Source organism: Carcharhinus amblyrhynchos, chromosome 10 (genome assembly GCF_965287045.1).
Source record: "Carcharhinus amblyrhynchos chromosome 10, sCarAmb.v2.hapA, whole genome shotgun sequence".
NCBI lineage: Eukaryota > Metazoa > Chordata > Chondrichthyes > Carcharhiniformes > Carcharhinidae > Carcharhinus > Carcharhinus amblyrhynchos.
In genome coordinates this window covers 82,433,864-82,453,072 of record NC_137333.1, presented here as the reverse complement: position 1 = coordinate 82,453,072, position 19,209 = coordinate 82,433,864, and the positions used below count along the sequence as shown (strand labels likewise).

At 40.3% G+C, this 19,209-nt stretch overlaps 1 protein-coding gene across 7 annotated transcripts in view; it reads left to right on the top strand.

Moving 5' to 3' along the window:
- Nucleotides 1-19,209, top strand: part of supt20 (SPT20 homolog, SAGA complex component) — an 89,042-nt gene that overhangs the window by 55,954 nt on the left and 13,879 nt on the right. Inside the window, exons 22-24 of one of the 7 annotated variants that reach the window (XM_080197473.1) lie at nucleotides 15,079-15,198; nucleotides 17,454-17,553; nucleotides 18,451-18,575. The exons of 2 other annotated variants lie outside the window; for them this stretch is intronic. In XM_080197473.1, the coding sequence (XP_080053599.1) occupies nucleotides 15,079-15,198; nucleotides 17,454-17,553; nucleotides 18,451-18,575 (345 nt within the window). Of the gene's footprint in view, nucleotides 1-3,018; nucleotides 5,605-15,078; nucleotides 15,199-17,453; nucleotides 17,554-18,450; nucleotides 18,576-19,209 lie in introns of those variants that run through there. 4 more of the 7 variants (XM_080197474.1, XM_080197476.1, XM_080197477.1 and 1 more) reach the window with 4 other exon arrangements.

Sequence of the window (19,209 nt, the reverse complement as noted above, 5' to 3'; positions counted from 1 at the left end):
TTCTTATGTTCTTATGTTCAATCCTTCCACCAATGGGAACAGTTATCTACTCTGACCAGACCCCTAATGATTTTCAATACCTCTATCAAATCCCCTCTCCACCTTTTCTCCTCCAAGGAAAATAAACCTAAATAATATATACAGATTATTAATTCTTTCAGATATCTGGTTTACACTACTTGTAAATTAGTTGTTGAGATCCTAAATTCAAAACACCACCTCACAAATAGTAATCTCTATATATCAGAAGATAACCTTAACCTGAAATAAGTTTTATCTGTCAAACGTTCAAATTTAGCTAGTCCATTCAAGCAGCATTTCTGAGTTCCTGAAAATGGGTCAGTAAGTTAATGAGAGTTAATGTAAATTAATGGCTAATGTGAAGATTAGCTAAATCACCCCATCACGACTAAAAAAAATCTGAAAGCTTTTGTTGTCCCTCCTATCTGATGTATTGTGAAACAATTTAGAATCATTATAAAGGGACCAGACAATGGAAGTACTTATTCACATTCACTTACAAACTCATATTGCCAATATTGAAGATACAAATGCTGCTTTTAAAGTGATTTCAGACTCCTAAATTATAACATCCCAAAACATATTTCAAAATAAAACAATAGTACTTTTAAATTGTGGGTGGCACAGTGGATCACAGCACCAGGGAGCCAAGTTTGATTCCAAACTTGGGTGACTGTGTGGAGTTTGCATGTTTTCCCCCGTGTCAGCATGGATTTCCTCCAGGCGCTCTGGATTCCTCCCATGTCCAAATATGTGTGGGTCAGGTGGATTGGCCATTTAAATTGCCCTTTAGTGTCCCAAAATGAGTAGGATTAGGGGATTAGAGGAGTAAATGCCTGGGGTTATGGGATAGGGCTGGGGGTGGGCCTGGGTAAGATGCTCTGCTGAAGGATCATTGCAGCCTCAATGGCCCGAATGGCCGCCTTCTGCGCTGTAAGTATTTCATAATTTAATAATAAATTATGAAAATCTGAGAAATGTGCAGACTGACACAATGTCAAAGTACAAAAAGAAATGTGACTAACAAAACATGTTAAATATTGAACCTTATTCACACAAGTACAAAAGAAAGCTTTTTGACACTGTATGAAAGTTAAATATTACCTATAAGAATGGATAAAATATGAAACAGTATGGATCATTTTATTAATGTAGTTATTGTTGTATAATTACATTGTTTTGATATAGATGTTTAGACTATTACTTTGACTATTTATGTCCATTAACCCTATTTTTAGAAGGCTGTATGTTAATTTTATTTGATGTTTTAAAACATGACTTTTTATTAATGCTCACGGCAATCCTGGAGTAACTTGCATGCATTGATATTCTTGATATAACAATTCAAGACAAGCAGCGCAGTGCTCCAAGCAAACTTAAATATTTAGACAATTAAAGTCCAATGTGCAGTTTTAACACATGTTTTCCTATAACTTCTTTAAAAAAAATTTAGGTGGAGTCTCCCTTATTTACATTTTGTTCAATCTTCACATAGCATTTGTCTTCTGGTTTGGAACTGTTCCAGTGAAATTAATAGGATGTATGTGTGTTTATGGTTTTACATTCTTCCTACTTGGGTACATCTGACCAAAGAAAGCAGTTTGAAATATGAGGAAGTCTACTGGCTGAAAATGATAGCCAAAGAATTTAAAATAAATGTTCCAAAGTGCTTCCATCCAACAATTAAACAGTTTGTTGTACATGAAGTTGAATTAGATTCCAAGAATGAATATAACCACACTTATGGTTCAAATATCTAATATTTACTAATGCAAGTAACATTCGCAACACACAAATGCCATGCAATGACCATCACCAATAAGAGACACTCTAACCACTGCCCCTTTACATTCAACAGTGTTATCATCACTGAGTACCCCAATGTCAACATCCTTGGGGTTACCATTGACCAGAAACTCAGTTGGACTCACCACATTAATACAGTGGCTACAAGAGCAGATCAGAGGCTAGGAATACTGTGGCGAGTAGCTCACCTCCTGATTTCCCAAAGCCTATCCACTATCAACAAGGCATAAGTCAGGATTGTGATGGAATACTCTTCACTTGTCTGGATGGGTGCAGCTCCACAACACTGATGGAGCTTGACACCATCCAGAACAAAACAGTCCCCTTGATTGGCAGCACATCTACAAACATCCGCTCCCTCTACCAGCAACGCTCAGGAGCAGCAGTGTGACTGTCTACAAGATGCACTGTAGCAATTCACCAAAGATCCTTAGACAGCGCCTTCCAAGCCCATGACACTTACATTTAGAAAGACAAGGGCAGCAAGTAGATGGGAATACCACCACCTACAAGTTCCCCTCGAAGCCACTTTGTTCCTTCGGAATCACTGGGTCAAAATCCTGGAATTCCCTTCCTAACGGCATTGCGGGTCAACCCACAGCACATGGACTGCAGTGATTCAAGAAGGCAGCTCACCACCACCGTCTAAAGGGCACGTAGGAATGGGCAATAAATGCTGGCCAGACAGCATGTCCCACGAATGAATAAAAAAAATCCAACAGTTTCTCTGCGATGGCAAATCCTTCAGGCCTTCTCCAACACCTTATGTAGTTGTAACAAAAGAATAACGTCCACATGCATGAGTGCACATTATTGTATTTCATATACAAAGCCTTGAAAATAAGTCAGCAAATCCAAAGTGGAAAATATTTGAATTATTGTTTCCTATCTAATGTAGTGGTCAATAATTTCCTGATTGTTATTAATTAAACAAAAATTATGTCCCTTTTAGGATGCTACAGTGGCATGCTGTGTTGGCAGACAAGATATTGTAATCCTTTATATATTGTCATTTAAAGATTCTAAAATTTATTAATCCTAAGACTGTATACTCATCTTATAGGAGGAGATGTGTACATGCACAAAAGAAACATGATTACTGTTTTTGATATTTATTGCCATATTATTTATTTTGTTTCTTTGGTTAGAGGCACATAACATGTTTCAATTTTTTTCAAAATGTAACTTAAGAGTTCCTTGTACACCTCAAAAAATGCATCTGCTCAAAGTGACACTTCCATGAAGAATAATAGTTGCACGTCAAAGTTCGGTGAACAAAGGAAGGCACGTTGCATATTGAATGATGGCAGAACCCAGCACCTCAGTGCAAAAGGCAAGGCTGAAATGTTTCAGTCATCTTCAACCGGAAGTGCTAAGTTAATGATCCCAACTTCCCTTCTCCCGAGGTTCTCAGCACCGCAGAAATCAGTCTTCAGCTAATTCAGTTCCCTTCACATGTTATGAAAAAAAGGCTGAGTGCAGCAGACACCACAAAGGCTGCAGGCCCTGGAAACATCCCAGCTGTAGCAACAAAGTTTTGTGCCCCAGAACTACTTGCACATCTAGTAAAGCTGTTCCTGTTCAGCCACAACATCGGCATCTACCTGACAATGTGAAAAATTGGTCAGGTATTTCCTGCCAATGAAAAGCGGGACAAATCCAATCCTGCCACTTACTGTCCCACCAGTCTATTCTCAATCATCAGCAAAGTGATGGAAGAATCATCAACAATACTATTGAGCTGCAGTTACTCAGCAATAATATGCTGATCGTTGCTTAAGTTGGGTTCTGCAGAGTCCACTCAACTCCAAACCTCAGTAAAGCCTTGGTCCAAACATGGACAAAAGCTGAGTTCTAGAGTGAGGTAAGAATGTCTGCCCTTGACAGCTATTGACCAAATGTGATGTTAAGCAGTCATAAGCCAATAAGAATCCAGGAAAACTTCCCTGCTTAAAGTCATATTAAGGATGATGGTTCTGATTGGTGGAACACCATCATTTGAGCACCAGGACATTGCTGCAGGATTTTGTCAGGAAAGTGACCTGTGCCCAACCACCTTCAGCTGCTTCATTAGTGACCTTCCATTAATCTTTTTGTTTCACTACCCCTGTTTATATTAGTCTCGAATAGAGTGTATAATAATAGGTAATTATACTAAGATAAATTGAGTATTTTGAGATGGTCCATAAGGATAATCAAATGAAACATTGCAATTCCAATTTGAATAGGTAATCTTTTAGAGTCATAGAGGTTTACAGCATGGAAACAGGCCCTTTGAAGGCTCAATCAGCACAGCACCCACATGCTTTTATTAATCATTTGATTATGCATGTTTTCCTAGAATCTCCAATTTCATGCATTTTTAAGCAATTAAATAGCATTAAATTTAGCTATATGATAGCAATGTAGTTCACACAACTGCTGTGGGTGAATAAAAAGCTATTGTTTCTTCCTTAATTTCTGCCATTGGGCATTTGTTTATGCATATTTTAAACGCATTATTCCTTATCTATCCTCAAATTTCCTGTTTCCTACAGTTCATTGGGTTTAACTTTCTCTTAACCTTTTACATAACTTTATTGTGAATGAATTCCCATTGTGATGAACTGTACTTTTGAACTTGTCACAGCAGAATGACTAAATTTTTTCTGGAAATGCTTTAATTTCCAAAATCATAATTGTTATAGAAGTAAAATGTAGAATCTCTTTGCAAACTATACAGTTTTGTAACTAACAGTAGCTGGAATTAAATATGGCTGTCTTAGTGATATCCTACCATACTTTTGCTTTCGGTACAAAGAATCTTCAGAAAATCTAATTGATTGATTTTGTTTACTTTTTCGTTACCTCTTTAGGGCTACTGGGAACTGCTTCAATTCTTAATCAAACTTATTGTTCAATAAATACTGTTTTGAATATGCTGGTTAGTGTAGAAGGAGCAAGATGAGGCAGGACAATGCATAGTAGAGGAGAGAGGGCTACCGATTCCTCAGGCAGCAGGGACCTCAGAGATGGGCCAGCGTCATTGTGGAAAGATTAACTAATGCTGTGAGAAGGTTTTAAACTAATGTAGTAGAGGAGGAGCAGCAGAATGAGAGGAGAAGCAAGATGCAGGAGTGACTCAGAGAGACAAGCCACATTGAAATGTAAGATAGTTCAGAAATAGGTGGGTTCCCAAGGAGGGGATGTAGGTTGATATAAAGAGCATGAGCACAAATGCAGAGTGTGCAAATTTTATTTTTTTGTAATAAAATTTATAGCTGCAGGCACAGTTTGCCACATGGTAATAACAAGAAATCTGCCTCAAACACGGGGAGGATCAGGAACTTAATGTTCCAGGTTACAAGTTATTCGGGAAAGATAGGGAAGGAAAGATGGATGTGACAATGTTGATCAAAGGTACTGTCAGCTTGTACAGAGATTTATTGTACTTGACCTTACCGTCTAACTCAATAGATCCACTTTGGTTCTGACAAGACTTTAATCAACTACAGCAAAAACAAATTGGCTCCTGAAACTCACTTTTAACCCTTGAGTTAGCATCTCATCTCAGATCAGACCTGTTGAAATGAATCCATTGGTCATTAGTTGTTACTGGCTTAATAATTGGAATTATCCATTTACATACATTGCTCCATGGGGCAGAACAATGAGATGGTTCATGATCTTTCCTGAGATAGGTTTTCATTCATTCTTTGAATGCCTGCCCAGATGGCCAGGGTCTAGTGAGGCCCATATTCCCTTCAATATCTGAGTCCTCTCTGTTCCCTTGAACAGTGCTTACCGCAGCAAATTAATATTTTAAACTTTAAACATTGAATAATATTCTAATCATAATAATTACCTGATTAATTGGTTATTCTTCAATTATATATTAAACTCACTACTTATTTATTCATATGCTTCTGGCTGGTAACTAATTGAATAGCAATTTTTGATTAATACGGCATGATGAAGTACTGAACACAAAATTGCTTTGTAGCCCAGGTTGGTACAAAATGGTGTCTTAATCTTATTAGCTTAATACAGTCCATTTAATGAAAAGGTCCTAACCAAAAAGCTGGATATAATCTCAAAAAGCAACTTGTAAAGAGCTTGTAAAAGTCGATACAGTGGCACAATGAGCAGCACGGTGGCACAGCAGTTAGCACTGCTGCCTCTCAGCTCCAGGGACCAGGGTTCAATTCCAGCCTTGGGTAACTGTGGAGTTTGTACATTCTCCCCATGTTTGCATGGGTTTCCTCCACATACTCCAGTTTCCTCCCATAATCCAGAGATGTGCAGGTTAGGTGGATTGGCCCTTTGTGTCCCAAGATGTGTAGACTAGATGGATTAGCCGTGGTAAATGTGTGGGGTTATAGGGATAGGGTGGGGGAGAGGGCCTATGTAAGATACTCAGTCAGAGAGTTGGTATAAACTTGACTGAGTGAATGGCCTCCTCCTGCACTGGAGGGATTCTTTGACTTGGAGAAAACAATGCTTCTGACATGTTTTCCTTTTTCCTGAACTGCCCCCTGCCCTCCCAACTGTGGTTGACATGACCCTCAACCATGTTCACCCTATCTCCACACCTCTGTGCTTACCCCTTCCCCTCTCTCCCAGGTTTCCCAATGTCCTCATTTTTCAGCCCATCAGTCTCCAAATTCAAAAGATCAATCTCCATAATTTCCTGCAACTCCATGTTGCCATCACCAAACACATCTTAACCTTACCCCCCCCACCCTACTGCTCACAATTTGTCTCCCCTACACTGGGGAGACTAAACACAGTCCGAGACCCCTGTCAATTAGTGGGAGGTGGGGAGCTCAGTTCGGCAAAGAAGACACATCTGAGGTGCCGTTTACTCCAAACTCTTTACAGGTTGCTTTGCGAAACATCTTTGCTCTGTCTGCAAGCATGACCTTGCTCTTCCTGTAGTGTACGTTTCAACTCATGATCTTGCTCTCATGCGCTCATTTTTGCCCTTAGCCTGCTGTAGTGTTCCCATGAAATCCAACACAAACTGGAGGAATAGCACCTTACAGCCTTCTGGATTTAATATTGAGTTCAACAATTTTGGACCATGTACTCTGTCCTCCATTTCCATCTTTAGATCTTTTTTCCCTACTCCCACCTCACCCCAACCACCTTCACAGAGCCATCCTTGTTCTTACGTTCTGCTTCCACAGAGCGCTGACCATTGTTCTGGTATTAATATATTCTACCATCTTGGATTTTGTTTTTAACGCGACCATTGACACTCCATTCATTAAATGTGTCCTCAGCTACAACTTACCCCAACCTTCCATTTTTTCCACCCCTTTTCTTCGGTATAAAATCTATCGCATTTCTCCCTCTCCAGCTACGTAAAAGAATCATATGGACTCAAAATATTAACTCTGTTTCTCTCTCCACAGATACTGCAATTCCTGCTGAGATTTTCCAGCACTCTTTTTCTTAATCTGTTTTTATTTAAGCATGACTTGGAGTGTTGTATGAATGCGAGACATGGACCTTATGAAAGCAGTAGGCTAACTTGCTAAATAGCCTTAATGTGGGTTTGAAAAGAGGATGAAAAGGATTTGCTGGACAGAAAAATAATAAATGATGAAGCGCTGCAGAGTGAATGAACAAAGAAATTTGTTGAACATAATTAGGAAAAGGCACAGGGACAGGATAGGACACTCTAAAGAGGAAAGAGACGTGTAAGAGATGTTACAGAGGGAAAATTTCAAGGAAAAAGAGCAAGAGGAAGAAAATATCAGCATTATATGACTTAAAGGATGAAATGCTGGCATTGGACTGGGGTGGGCACAGTAAGAAGTCTCAGAGCATATAGGGCTTGAAGGATGTTAGTGCCAGATGAAAAGACTGGCAGAGAATAGAAAGATGTGTCAGGACCACTATGAGGCAAGGAGCTGCCTTTGTGCAAAGCACACATGCTGGTGATAAGTCTGTGTGTGCTAGCTGGCTGTGTACATCGCAGAATCACAAAATTGTTACAGTGCAGGAGGAGGCTATTTGGCCCAGCAGTGTCTGCACCGGCTCTCCCAATGAGCATCATGTGTTAGTGCCATTCCCCTGTGTTTCCCCTAAACATCTGCACATTGTTTCTATTCAAGTAATCATCTAATGCCATTTTGAATGCCTCGACTGAACTTGCCTCCAGTACATTTTCTGGAAGTGCATTCCGGAACCACTGCTTGTGTTTTTTCTCGCATCACATTTGATTGTGCATGTCTGTCTCTAATTTATTTTTAGTGGTGGGGGTGGGGAGAGACTTCCTTACCTGATTTGAATAGTTAATCAAGAGACCCCTGGTGCCAGTAACTGATTTTGATATCACTCCAGTTTGTGTACTGATCTCAGTTTTTGTGGTGATATTTGTGTTTTCAGCAAACTGAAATCAGACCTTATATCCTCAATTTCAGATGAAGCACACCAACAACTGAAAGGAGAAATGCTAAATTATAGATTTATAGTGTATTGCTATGGACTGTGTTTGAAAATACTACCAGCCCTATCCTTAGTGCATACACAGTAACCATGCGAAAGCAAAAATTGAAGTAGCGCTATTCAGGCAATTTCCCTACTTTTCAAAATACACCAAAGTGCATTATTTGAGCATGCTTTAAGTAGAGGATATCTGCAATGGAAAACTATAAAGAAAATTCAAACATGAACATACTCAAATGGAGGAGAGCTAATTTCAATGCATTGAAAAGGATTGATATCAAAGAGTGGCACAAAAGCAATAAATGAACAATGAGAAGCCTTCAAAGAGGAGACATTTGGATTGAGACTACACACATTCCTACAGAGGAAGGAAATGCTTACCAAGCCAAAGGTATATGAATAGATTATTATGAAACTCTTCTGATAAATGCCAATCCTTAATACATTGAAGAGTCAAATTGAATACAGAGTGTACAACAAAGAACTGAAAAGGGAAATCTCTTGAAAAAAGAAGGCTGAGCGGTGACTTAATAGAAGTTTTTATTTCATAGGATGGGAGCATTCTGGCAAGGATTTTTTAAATTTGATTTATTATTGTCACATGTATTAGCATACATTGAAAAGTATTGTTTCTTGCACGCTATCCCGACAAAGCATACTGTATGTAGGGAAGAAAAGGAGAGAATGCAGAATGTAGTGTTACAGTCATAGAGTGTAATGAAAGATCAACTTAATGCGAGGTAGGTCCATTCACAAGTCTCATGGCAGCAGGGAAGGAGCTGTTTTTGAGTTGTGTTCTTAGACTTTTGTATTGTTTTCCCGATGGAAGAATGTGGAAGAAAGTATGCTCCAAGTGTATGAGGTCCTTAATTGTGCTGGCTGCTTTTCTGAGGCAGTGGAAAGTGTAGGCAGTGTCAGTGGATGGGTGGCTGGTTTGAGTGATGGAGTGTGCTTCATTCATGACTGTTTGTACTTGGATTCGTGGACAGAGCAAGAGCCATACCAAGTTATGGTATGGACAGAAAGAATGCTTTCTATGGTGCATCTGTAGAAGTTGGGGAGAGTTGTAGTGGACATACAAAGCTTCCTAGTCTCCTAAAAAAAAAAGAGGCATTGGTGGGCTTTCTTAACTTATAGCACCTACATGGAGGGACAGGACAGGTTGTTGGTGATCTGGACACCTAAAAACTTGAAGCTTTCAACCATTTCTACTTCGTCCCCATTGATGTAGAAAGGACCGTGTTCTCCACAATGCTTCCTGAAGTGATGACTATCTTTTGTTGACGTTGAGGGAGAGATTATTGTCACCGTACCAATTCACCAGATTCTCTATCTCTTTCCTGTACTCTGTCTCACATTGTTTGAGATCCAACCCACTATGGTGGCGTCATCAGCAAACTTGAAAATCGAGTTGGAGGTTGAATTTGGCCGCACAGTCATAGGTGTATAAGGAGTATAGGAAGGAGCTGAGGACACATTGCAAAGCACCGGTATTGAGGATGATCGTGGAAGAGGTGTTGCTGCCTATCCTTACTGACTGTGGTCTGTAGGTTAGGAAGTCTAGGATGCAGCTGCAGAGAGAGGAACCAACTACCAGGACATGAAGTTTGGAGATGAATCTCATAGGAATAGGGGTGTTGAAGGTTGTAGTCTATGAATAGGAGTCTGACATAGGTATCTTTGTTATCTAGGTGTTCCAGGGTTGCGTGTAGGGCCAGGGAGATGGCATCTGCTGTGGACCCGTTGCGGCGATCGACGAACTGTAGTGGATTCACAGTCTGGATTAGGCCAACATTTGTTACCAGTCCCCACCATGGCACAGTGGTTAGCGCTGCTGCCTCATAGCGTCAGGGACCTGGGTTCAATTCCCAGTTTGGGTCACTATCTGTGTGGAGGTTGCACGTTCTCTCTATCTTTGCATGGGTTTCCTCCGGGTGCTGTTGTTTCCTCCCACGATCCAAAAGACATGCTGGCTATGTGCAATGGCCATGCTAAATTCTCCTTCAATATGCCCAAACAGGCTCTGGAGTGTGGCAACCAGGGGATTTTCACAGTAACTTCATTGCCGTGTTAATGTAAGCCCTCTTGTGCCTTCAAGCTAATTGCTCTTGAGAAGATGGTGAGTTGCCTTCTTGAACTGCTGCAGTCTATCTGGTTGAAAAGGTCTCAACAGTGTATCCAGCAAGAATGTTTCCTCTTGTGAACTCCTGGATATGTGTCAGTGATCAGAACTTTGGTATAAAGGGCATAATTTCAATGTTTGCAGATAGGCAGAACTCAGAAAAGTTAGGGAATAGTCACAGACTTCATGAAGACATAGGCAGACTGTGAAATATGCAGGCATATGGCAGATGCAATATAATATAGGGAAATTTGAACTGATGCATTTTGATTGGAAGAGTGAGGAGTGGAAATGTAAGTTAAATAATACAATTTTAAAGGAGATGCAGGAAGAGGAACAATTGGGACTATAGATGCCAAGTCTTTGAAGAAGACACAACAGGTTGAGAAGGTTGTTGTTTAAGTATGTACACCAAATATACCGCTCACGATGCTGTCTCTAAATTGGGGAGAGCAAATAAAGATTGGGTAACTGTTTATGGGCCACCACCAGCAAATCTGCAAGCATGATTCTGACTTTCCGGTTGTCTGTTATTTTAATTTTCCATCTTGCTTCCAGTCTGTTATTGCTATCTGACACGCTGCTTTAACAATGCTGAACACACACAATTAAATATATTTTAATAAACTGTGCTGCAAAATGATCGTTGAGTTTTTTTAAAAATTCAGTATTTTTTCCCATTCTAAAGGAGCTGATTTCCTGGGATGGCACTCCTTGGAATAAAGTTCTGTGGATCATAATTTGGACCCTTTGAATAATTTGAACATTAGACCCTTAGAGGATGAGAGGGGGGACTTAGTGGTAGGGGATGGGAAAATGGCTGAGGCCCTGAATAACTTTTTTCTTTCGGTCTTCACGGAGGAGGACGTGAGTAATTTGCCAGGTGTTAGCGATGGAAAGATGGTAGGAGTGGAGGGTCTGAATGACATTATTGTTGCTAGAGAGGCGATGCTCGACAGACTGGAGGGGCTGATTGTGGACAAGTCCCCAGGACCGGATGGAATGCATCCAAGGGTTCTGAAGGAAATGGCGGAGGTGATAGTGGATGCCTTGGTGATTATTTTCCAAACGTCGCTGGATTCCGGGTAAGTGCCAGAAGATTGGAAAACAGCTAATGTTACGCCGTTGTTTAAGGAGGGTGGCAGGCAAAAGGCGGGGAATTATAGGCCAGTTAGTTTAACGTCTGTTGTAGGAAAAATGTTAGAATCCATGATCAAGGAGAAAATTGCGAGGCATCTTGAGGAGAATTGTTTGGTAGAGCAGACACAGCACGGTTTCGTTAAGGGGAAGTCGTGTCTGACGAATTTATTGGAGTTCTATGAGGATGTGTCTAGGGCGGTGGATAGAGGAGAGCCACTGGATGTGGTCTGTCTTGATTTTCAGAAGGCGTTTGACAAGGTGCCTCACAAGAGGTGATTGCAGAAGGTCAGGGGGCATGGAGTTGGGGGTAGGGTGTTAGCGTGGATAGGGGATTGGCTGTCAAATAGGAGGCAGAGAGTGGGGGTCAATGGGTGCTATTCGGATTGGCGGTTGGTGACTAGTGGAGTGCCCCAGGGGTCAGTGCTGGGGCCTCAGCTATTCACCATTTATATAGATGATCTGGAGGAGGGAACTGAGTGTATGGTGTCAAAATTTGCTGATGACACCAAGATTGGTGGAACGGCAAATTGCGCGGAGGGTGTGGAGAGTCTGCAGAAGGATCTAGATAGGCTGGGCGAATGGGCCAGGAACTGGCAAATGGAATTTAATGTTGGCAAATGTGAGGTTGTCCACTTTGGTAGGAATAATGGTAGGAAGGACTATTACTTACGTGGCGAAAAACTGCAGCATGCGACGGTGCAGAGGGACCTCGGGGTCCTTGTGCATGAGTCACAAAAACCCAGCCTGTGGGTGCAGCAGGTGGTCAGGAAGGCGAATGGGATGCTGGCCTTCATAACGAGGGGGATTGAATATAAAAGTAGGGAGGGCTTGCTGCAGCTGTATAGGGCACTGGTGAGGCCACAGCTGGAGTACTGTGTGCAGTTTTGGGCGCCGCACTTACGCAAGAATATTTTGGCCTTGGAGGGAGTGCAGAGGAGGTTTACTAGGCTGATTCCGGAGTTGAGGGGGTTGAACTATGAGGAGAGGCTAAATAAACTAGGCTTGCACTCGTTAGAGTTTAGAAGAATGAGGGGAGATCTCATTGAGACGTATAAGATGTTGAATGGGATGGATAGGATAGAGGTGGAGAGGCTCTTCCCGCTCAGAAAGGACAGAAGGACTAGAGCTCAGGATAAAGGGGGGGCAGTTTAGAACGGAGTTGAGGAGGAACTTCTTCACTCAAAGGGTGGTGAATCTCTGGAATTCTGTGCCCGTTGAAGTGGTGGAGGCTGCCTCGCTCAATATTTTTAAGACGCGGGTTGATAGGTTTTTGATAGACAAGGGGATTAAGGGTTATGGGGAGAGGGCGGGAAAGTGGAACTGAGCCACGACAGATCAGCCATGATCTTATTGAATGGCGGGGCAGGCTCGAAGGGCTAGATGGCCTACTCTTGCTCCTATTTCTTATGTTCTTATAATAGGCCTACTGTGTTTTAGCCAAGTAACAGTGCTTAATTTAGGCCTATAAATGGTGTGTCAGGTGTTGCACTCCTGGTTATAAATCTCCAACCTTCTACAGCACTGTTCCAATTAAGCTTTGAGGTAACCTCTCCAGCCAGTCCACAACCATGACCTGAAACTTAGTCACGTTCCATTTTAATTCGCTACTTTGCTCGTACTCTGATCTTTCTATCCGTGGCTTCTCACTGTGTTTCAGTCAAGTTCAACGCAAACTTGAGAAACATCACATCATTCTGACTGGATACTTCTGGACTGAACATTGAGTTCAACCGTTTTAGCTGATAGACGTTTTTCCTGTGCTGGTTTGCTTTTCGATGGCAGCTGTTTACGATGCTGCCATTCACATTCTTGTTTCATTGCCACTCCCTTTGGCCTTCCGACATGAACCCTTTTTGTCATTTAATCTCACTAACACCACTTCCCTTTGTTTTCCCCCACCCCCACCTTCCCTCCTTTTAATTACGCAAATCCAATTACATTCTGATGAAGGGTCATAGACCTGAAACATTAACTCTCTACAAAGGTTGCATGATTGACTGTTATATTATGTTTTCATTTCAGATTTCCAGCAGTCACAGCATTTTATTTTAATTTTTGTCACTATAATTAGGGCCTGATGCCCTGGAATATTTATTTTGAAAGTTCCCTTTATAGGTGGAATGCTGCCTACTTCGCAGATCCAACACGTGTTTTCCTTCAGAACCTTAAGGATTTGGTGGCACAAGCTTAAATCGAATGTATACAGGTGATGAGTCGCAGGCAATCCATCACTTAACAAGGCTGCTATGACTCAAACATGTCCCAGTGATTCAATCAATTTCTCCCTCTGCAGCTAACTTATGAAATTTCAGATATTTCAGCAAGAAAAAAAAATTCTGCAGTGATGAAATTCATTGCCCCTTTAACTGTGCTTCTGTATAACCTGTGACAGCATGGAAGCATGTAAAAACATGCACACTTCTTCCTAGAAATTAAATACCTAGGCATCATGTCCACTTTAACAATTTGAATATGGACTCTTGCCATCACATGGACGAAAGTGGTACAGGATCCTGTTGGGGGAAATATACTGAGCAGCCAGTCAGAGGCCATGAGTTCATATCCCATCATAGAATCTCTACACTGCAGGGGGCGGTCATTCGGCCTATCAACTCTGCACTGACCACAATCCCACCCAGGTCCTATTCCTGTAACTCCACATACTTACCCTGCCTATAGGCCTGACATGAGGGTCAATTTATCATGAACAATCCACCTAACTCGTGCATCTTTGAATGTGGGAGGAATCTGGAGGAAACCCGCTCAGTCACAGGAAACATGCAAACTCCACTCACACACAGTGACCCAAGCTGAGAAATCGAACCCAGGTCCCTGGCACTGTGAGACAGCACTGCTAATCACTGTGCCACCATGCTGCCTCTGATAAGGTGTGAAACTGAATTCAGTCATTTATTGAGCTGTCAAAAGAAAAAAAGACCATTGTCAATATCCATCTGATTCACTAATGACCTTCCAGGAAACCTACTGTTCCTAACAAAATCCAAATGTGACTACAGACTGTGGTTTACTCAATACCTTCTGAAATGGCGTTCCTGGCCACTCGGTTTGAGACATGCTGTGTAGAGTTTGCACGTTCTCCCTGCATCTACTTTAGTTTCCTCCTGCTGCTCTGGTTTCCTCCCACACTCCAAAGATGTGTGGGTTAGGTTCACTGGCTATGCTAAATTGCCCCTTGGGTTGGGGGACCAGCAGGGTAAATACATGGGGTTATGGGTATACAGCCTGGGTGGGATTGTTATCAGTGCAGGCTGGATGGACCAAATGGCCTCCTTCACTGTAGGGATTCTATGACATAGGGATGAAAAGTAATTATTGTCCTTGTCACTGCCAGCATTATTACTTCATAAGAAGCACAATAAGTTCACAGTGGCCTTTATCATGTTATTTATAGGTACACAGAAAAATAATGTATCACAAATTTTCAATGTGAATACTTAAATAACATGCCAAAGGGTTGGAGTTATTAAGGTAATATGTAATCCAAATTTAGATAGTGGTTTTGTCTTTATTTTACATTTTTAATCCTATCCCAGCTGTCAAGTTGCCAGCCAGTGATCATCAATCCACTACAGCAGCAACAGCTCCCCCAGTTTTCTCAGCAACAGTCATCCCAGCAGTCTGCAACCTCCAGCCCTCAACAGCAGGGAGAACAGGTGCATTTTTTTTTCCATGTTACAAAGTTAGTAAGTTGAGTCACTGAACAGACTACAGGCCACAGCTGAAGAATACAGCAGTAAATACAGCTTTTGAAATGACAAGAATGTAAATATTGAACACAGAAAACTAAAGCTTTTAAGACTGGGCATTGTCAACATATGATTTCCTCCTATTCTTTATAATGAACAGGAAAATTAAAACCTGATGCAGTCAAATTGAAATCGAGTTTAGTATTTCAAATTGCAGACTGACATTCGCCTTTATAGGCACATTCCAAAATATCTTGTGGCGTGCTTTGCAATAATGGTAGTAAAATGTTGCCATACTGCTATTTTACTTTATGATTAACTTCAGAAACTTAAGCTAGTATCATATCTATGTCCCTAGGAAAAAACTAACATGCAAAGCATAATTTTAATGTCTGACATTTGAAAACACTTCAGATAAAACATTAACTGTTTCATCAAGTTGGGATTCCAATCTAGTGGCGTCTACAAAAGCCATTGAATAGCTAAACATTAAATCATTGCTTCTAATTAAATAGTGTTATTTAATGTTAACAGCATTAATTACATTAAATGCAAAAATATTTTAAAACTTCAAACATGTTTTTCTATTTACTTGGAGAAGCTCATTTACATGGTCAGGCTGAGCCAGGAGACTGGTGTAAAGCTCTGGTAGGAGTGAAGTGAAGGTCTTCAGTGACAACTCACCGAAATATCAAAGCAATATTGACTCCGATTTGGTATTATGCTTCTTTGTGTTTGAAAGGGTACATCAGTATCTTAATTTGCATTGATTGTTTAGAAAGTGAAGGAGGCATTACTAATTCTGGAGAAAATCAGGAAAGGTTTTGAAGGATTGACTAACATAGTACAATACTGACATCTATTGATAGAAAGTCAATACTTAAAAGGCACAGTGATTTTTTTTGATATTACATTCCATTAATAATGAGACTGTACATAATTTAATCATTTGGTATAGATGAGTTATTTCAGAATTGTGAACTTTTAGGAACATTCAATTGTTTAAAAAAAAGAACCAAAGGCAACTGAGAAAAGAATGCACTGTAAAAGCAAAAGCATAACAAAGTGCAAAAAATGGGTCATACAGAAGATCAAAGGTTAAAAATCCCATACTACCGAGTAACATTTTGGTTATCAAACATTTCTACAAGCAGTTTTAATAGCCTGAAATTCATCCACCTGCAAACCATGACCCAAGTAGGTTACTCCATCCAGTAACTGTACTGTATAACTTAAAAGTCAAGCAGTCAATCTATTCAATGGTTAATTTGTGACAGGCTACATAAACTCGCTATGACTGTTATATTCAGAATTTTAAGCCATTTATTAAATCCACAAAATTTCAGCAGTACCAATGGCAAACTTTCATGGCAGATGGTTGAAGCTGCTTTATTTGTGTTGGCTTGGGTGAGATGGGTTATTGTATTGCTTCGTAAAATGCATGATGCTTTCTTTTTTTGCCAACTTCAATGTCACACTAAACTAGGATTGTCTTTCACGTTTCCTCCTAAATATCTTCATTCACACTGGATGAAATTTTCTCACTCTTCTACCAGGTCACTCCTTCAGATACACAAGTTGTTATAATTTGTGTCCCAGATTGCTTGCCTCTGGGAATCACCTTTTCCATTGAAAAAACAAAAAACGTTTCATTGGCGTTTGAACTATATACAAATTCAACAGAAATATCAAGATACTACTTTTTTGAAGAGCTACTTCTGAGTTAGAACGCAGTACCTTATTGTTGAGGCTAATATCTGGGAAATATATCTGCATGCACCAAACCTGTCCAGTTAAGGATCTGCTGTCTTTGATTATTAAATGTAATCAATCACTCTTCCTTCAATCAACACTGAATTTAATTGAATCCAGTCATTGTTACCTGAGTAAGTGTAAAGATTATATCCACTGTTCCTGGAAAATGAAGAAAGAATGGCATACAAACTGTGGTTGTTTGCGCATGCTGAATCTAGATAGAGTAGGTTTACTTCTGAACAGATCTGTTTTTCACAAAGTTATTTAATTCTTCAGAACAGTTGTAGCTATGTCATCAGCTTCTTAAAATTTCCCATTAAAGTGCTGTGTCCTTGTGATATCTTAGTTTGGTTCACTGAGATCGAAATCCTACAGATTTAGTCCGGAAAGTGTTCAAATAACAAATAAACGACACTGATGCAAAGTACCATAGATCTCAGATGTAGGAACTCTGTTCTGTCCAGCAGAATTCTGACCAGGTTCCAGCTAGCCAGGAGCAGGCTTTGGCAGCTCAGCCATCTGCAGTCATCAACCTGGCAGCAGGCTTTGTGTCTCCACAGGCTGCAGGTACATACTATTACTTTCATCTCTCACTTATGTTCCTTACTCTTCCTTTCATTTCTGTCTTGAGTAGCTTTCTTTCAGAAATGTCTGACTAGTCAATCAGCCTTGTATTTTGCATTTATGAACTGCTAACAATTGCTTTTCTTTTTCCCATGGCGTCTTGTCATGCCACTTCCAGTCAGATACAGATTGCTTGACAGTGTGCACCGTATTAGAAGGGTTGCACCAATTCTTTGAAAGCCTGAATGCATGCATTTAATTTGTTGCACTTAACCCTTTCCCCTCAAGCTTTTTTACCCCTCCCCTACCCTACAAATGTCTGTTGCTTTGCATAGCAATTCTTCAGGGTGGTTTGGGAGTGTACCTATCCATTTCCACTTGTCTTCCAGTCCCTGATTATACCCAATATTGTGGTGATGTGACTAATCAATTGATCAGCATGCATATTTCCATTAAAATTGAAACTATTTAACATTTTGAGTACTGAGTGTGCATTATTTTAATATAATTAAAGTTAGGAAACTGAATTATGCCCATTCTATCTTTAATAAATTGTTAAAACCCATTCATTGAGATATTTTTCAACAAATTACTATCATATTTAAATGCTACTAATTTGGACCTTGGGAAAGCTTCCGCAAATATTAAGATACTTTCAACTGAAAAACTTAGCCATCATCAAGCAGCAAGAAATTAAATGCACCCTCAGTATATTTTTAAAAATTACATACCTGTAATCTAATTACATTCCATAAAATTATTTAGCTGTGTTTCTGATTTAGACTAATAGGTGAATTCTACTGATCCCCTTTCTGTTACAATCTTTCCCTATCCTGGTTCCCTTCCTCATTTGAACCTCTTGTTGTCCCGCCTTTCTCCCCCTACCTATCTTCCCTGTAGTGTTGTCTCAGCTTGGCTCTGCTGTGAACAGACCTGGGCAAAGCCTTCCTCAGCAGAGACTCCAGCTTACATCTGCCTTGCAGCAGCAACAGCAACAAGCCTTGCAGCAGCAGCAACAGATACAAGTAATCCAGCAACTTGGCTACAGTTACATGAAATAAAAAATTCTCAGCTCCAAAATAAAGAATGGAGAAAAGTAACTGAGGTGCTGCCAAAAATCTAAAAGATTTTACGTTTGTTTGAATTTGGGAAGAGTTGGCAGTCAAAAAAATGGGCATTTAGGATGCAATTATTTAATCACTTTGGAGCACTGAATTTACATTAATGACATCCTAGCCATCCGCCTCTTTCTTGTACTTATGCTCAAGAAGTGCTTGTGGCACATTGAAAGATGAGAACCACTGCAGGTAATGATATTGGGCTACTTCCCACTCACCACCTAAAAATTGGAAAAATAAATGTAAGAAAATTATTTTTTTTCATACCTGCAGTTGGAATCGAAGTCAACTGTGCATTATGAAAATGGCTTTTGATAAAAGATGCTAGTGCTCAATGTGTTTTCATTGCACATTGTTTTGGATTATATTGTTGTGCTTTTTAAAAAGGAAGATTAAATGAGTCTCAGCATGATGAAATTGAAATCATTTGAAAACGCAAAATATAGAATTGTTTTAACTTGGGATATTATACCCCAGTACGATACTGAGCCTAGCACAGATGCCTCTAAGAAGTTGCTGACTTGCTGCAGTTCTGTTACCA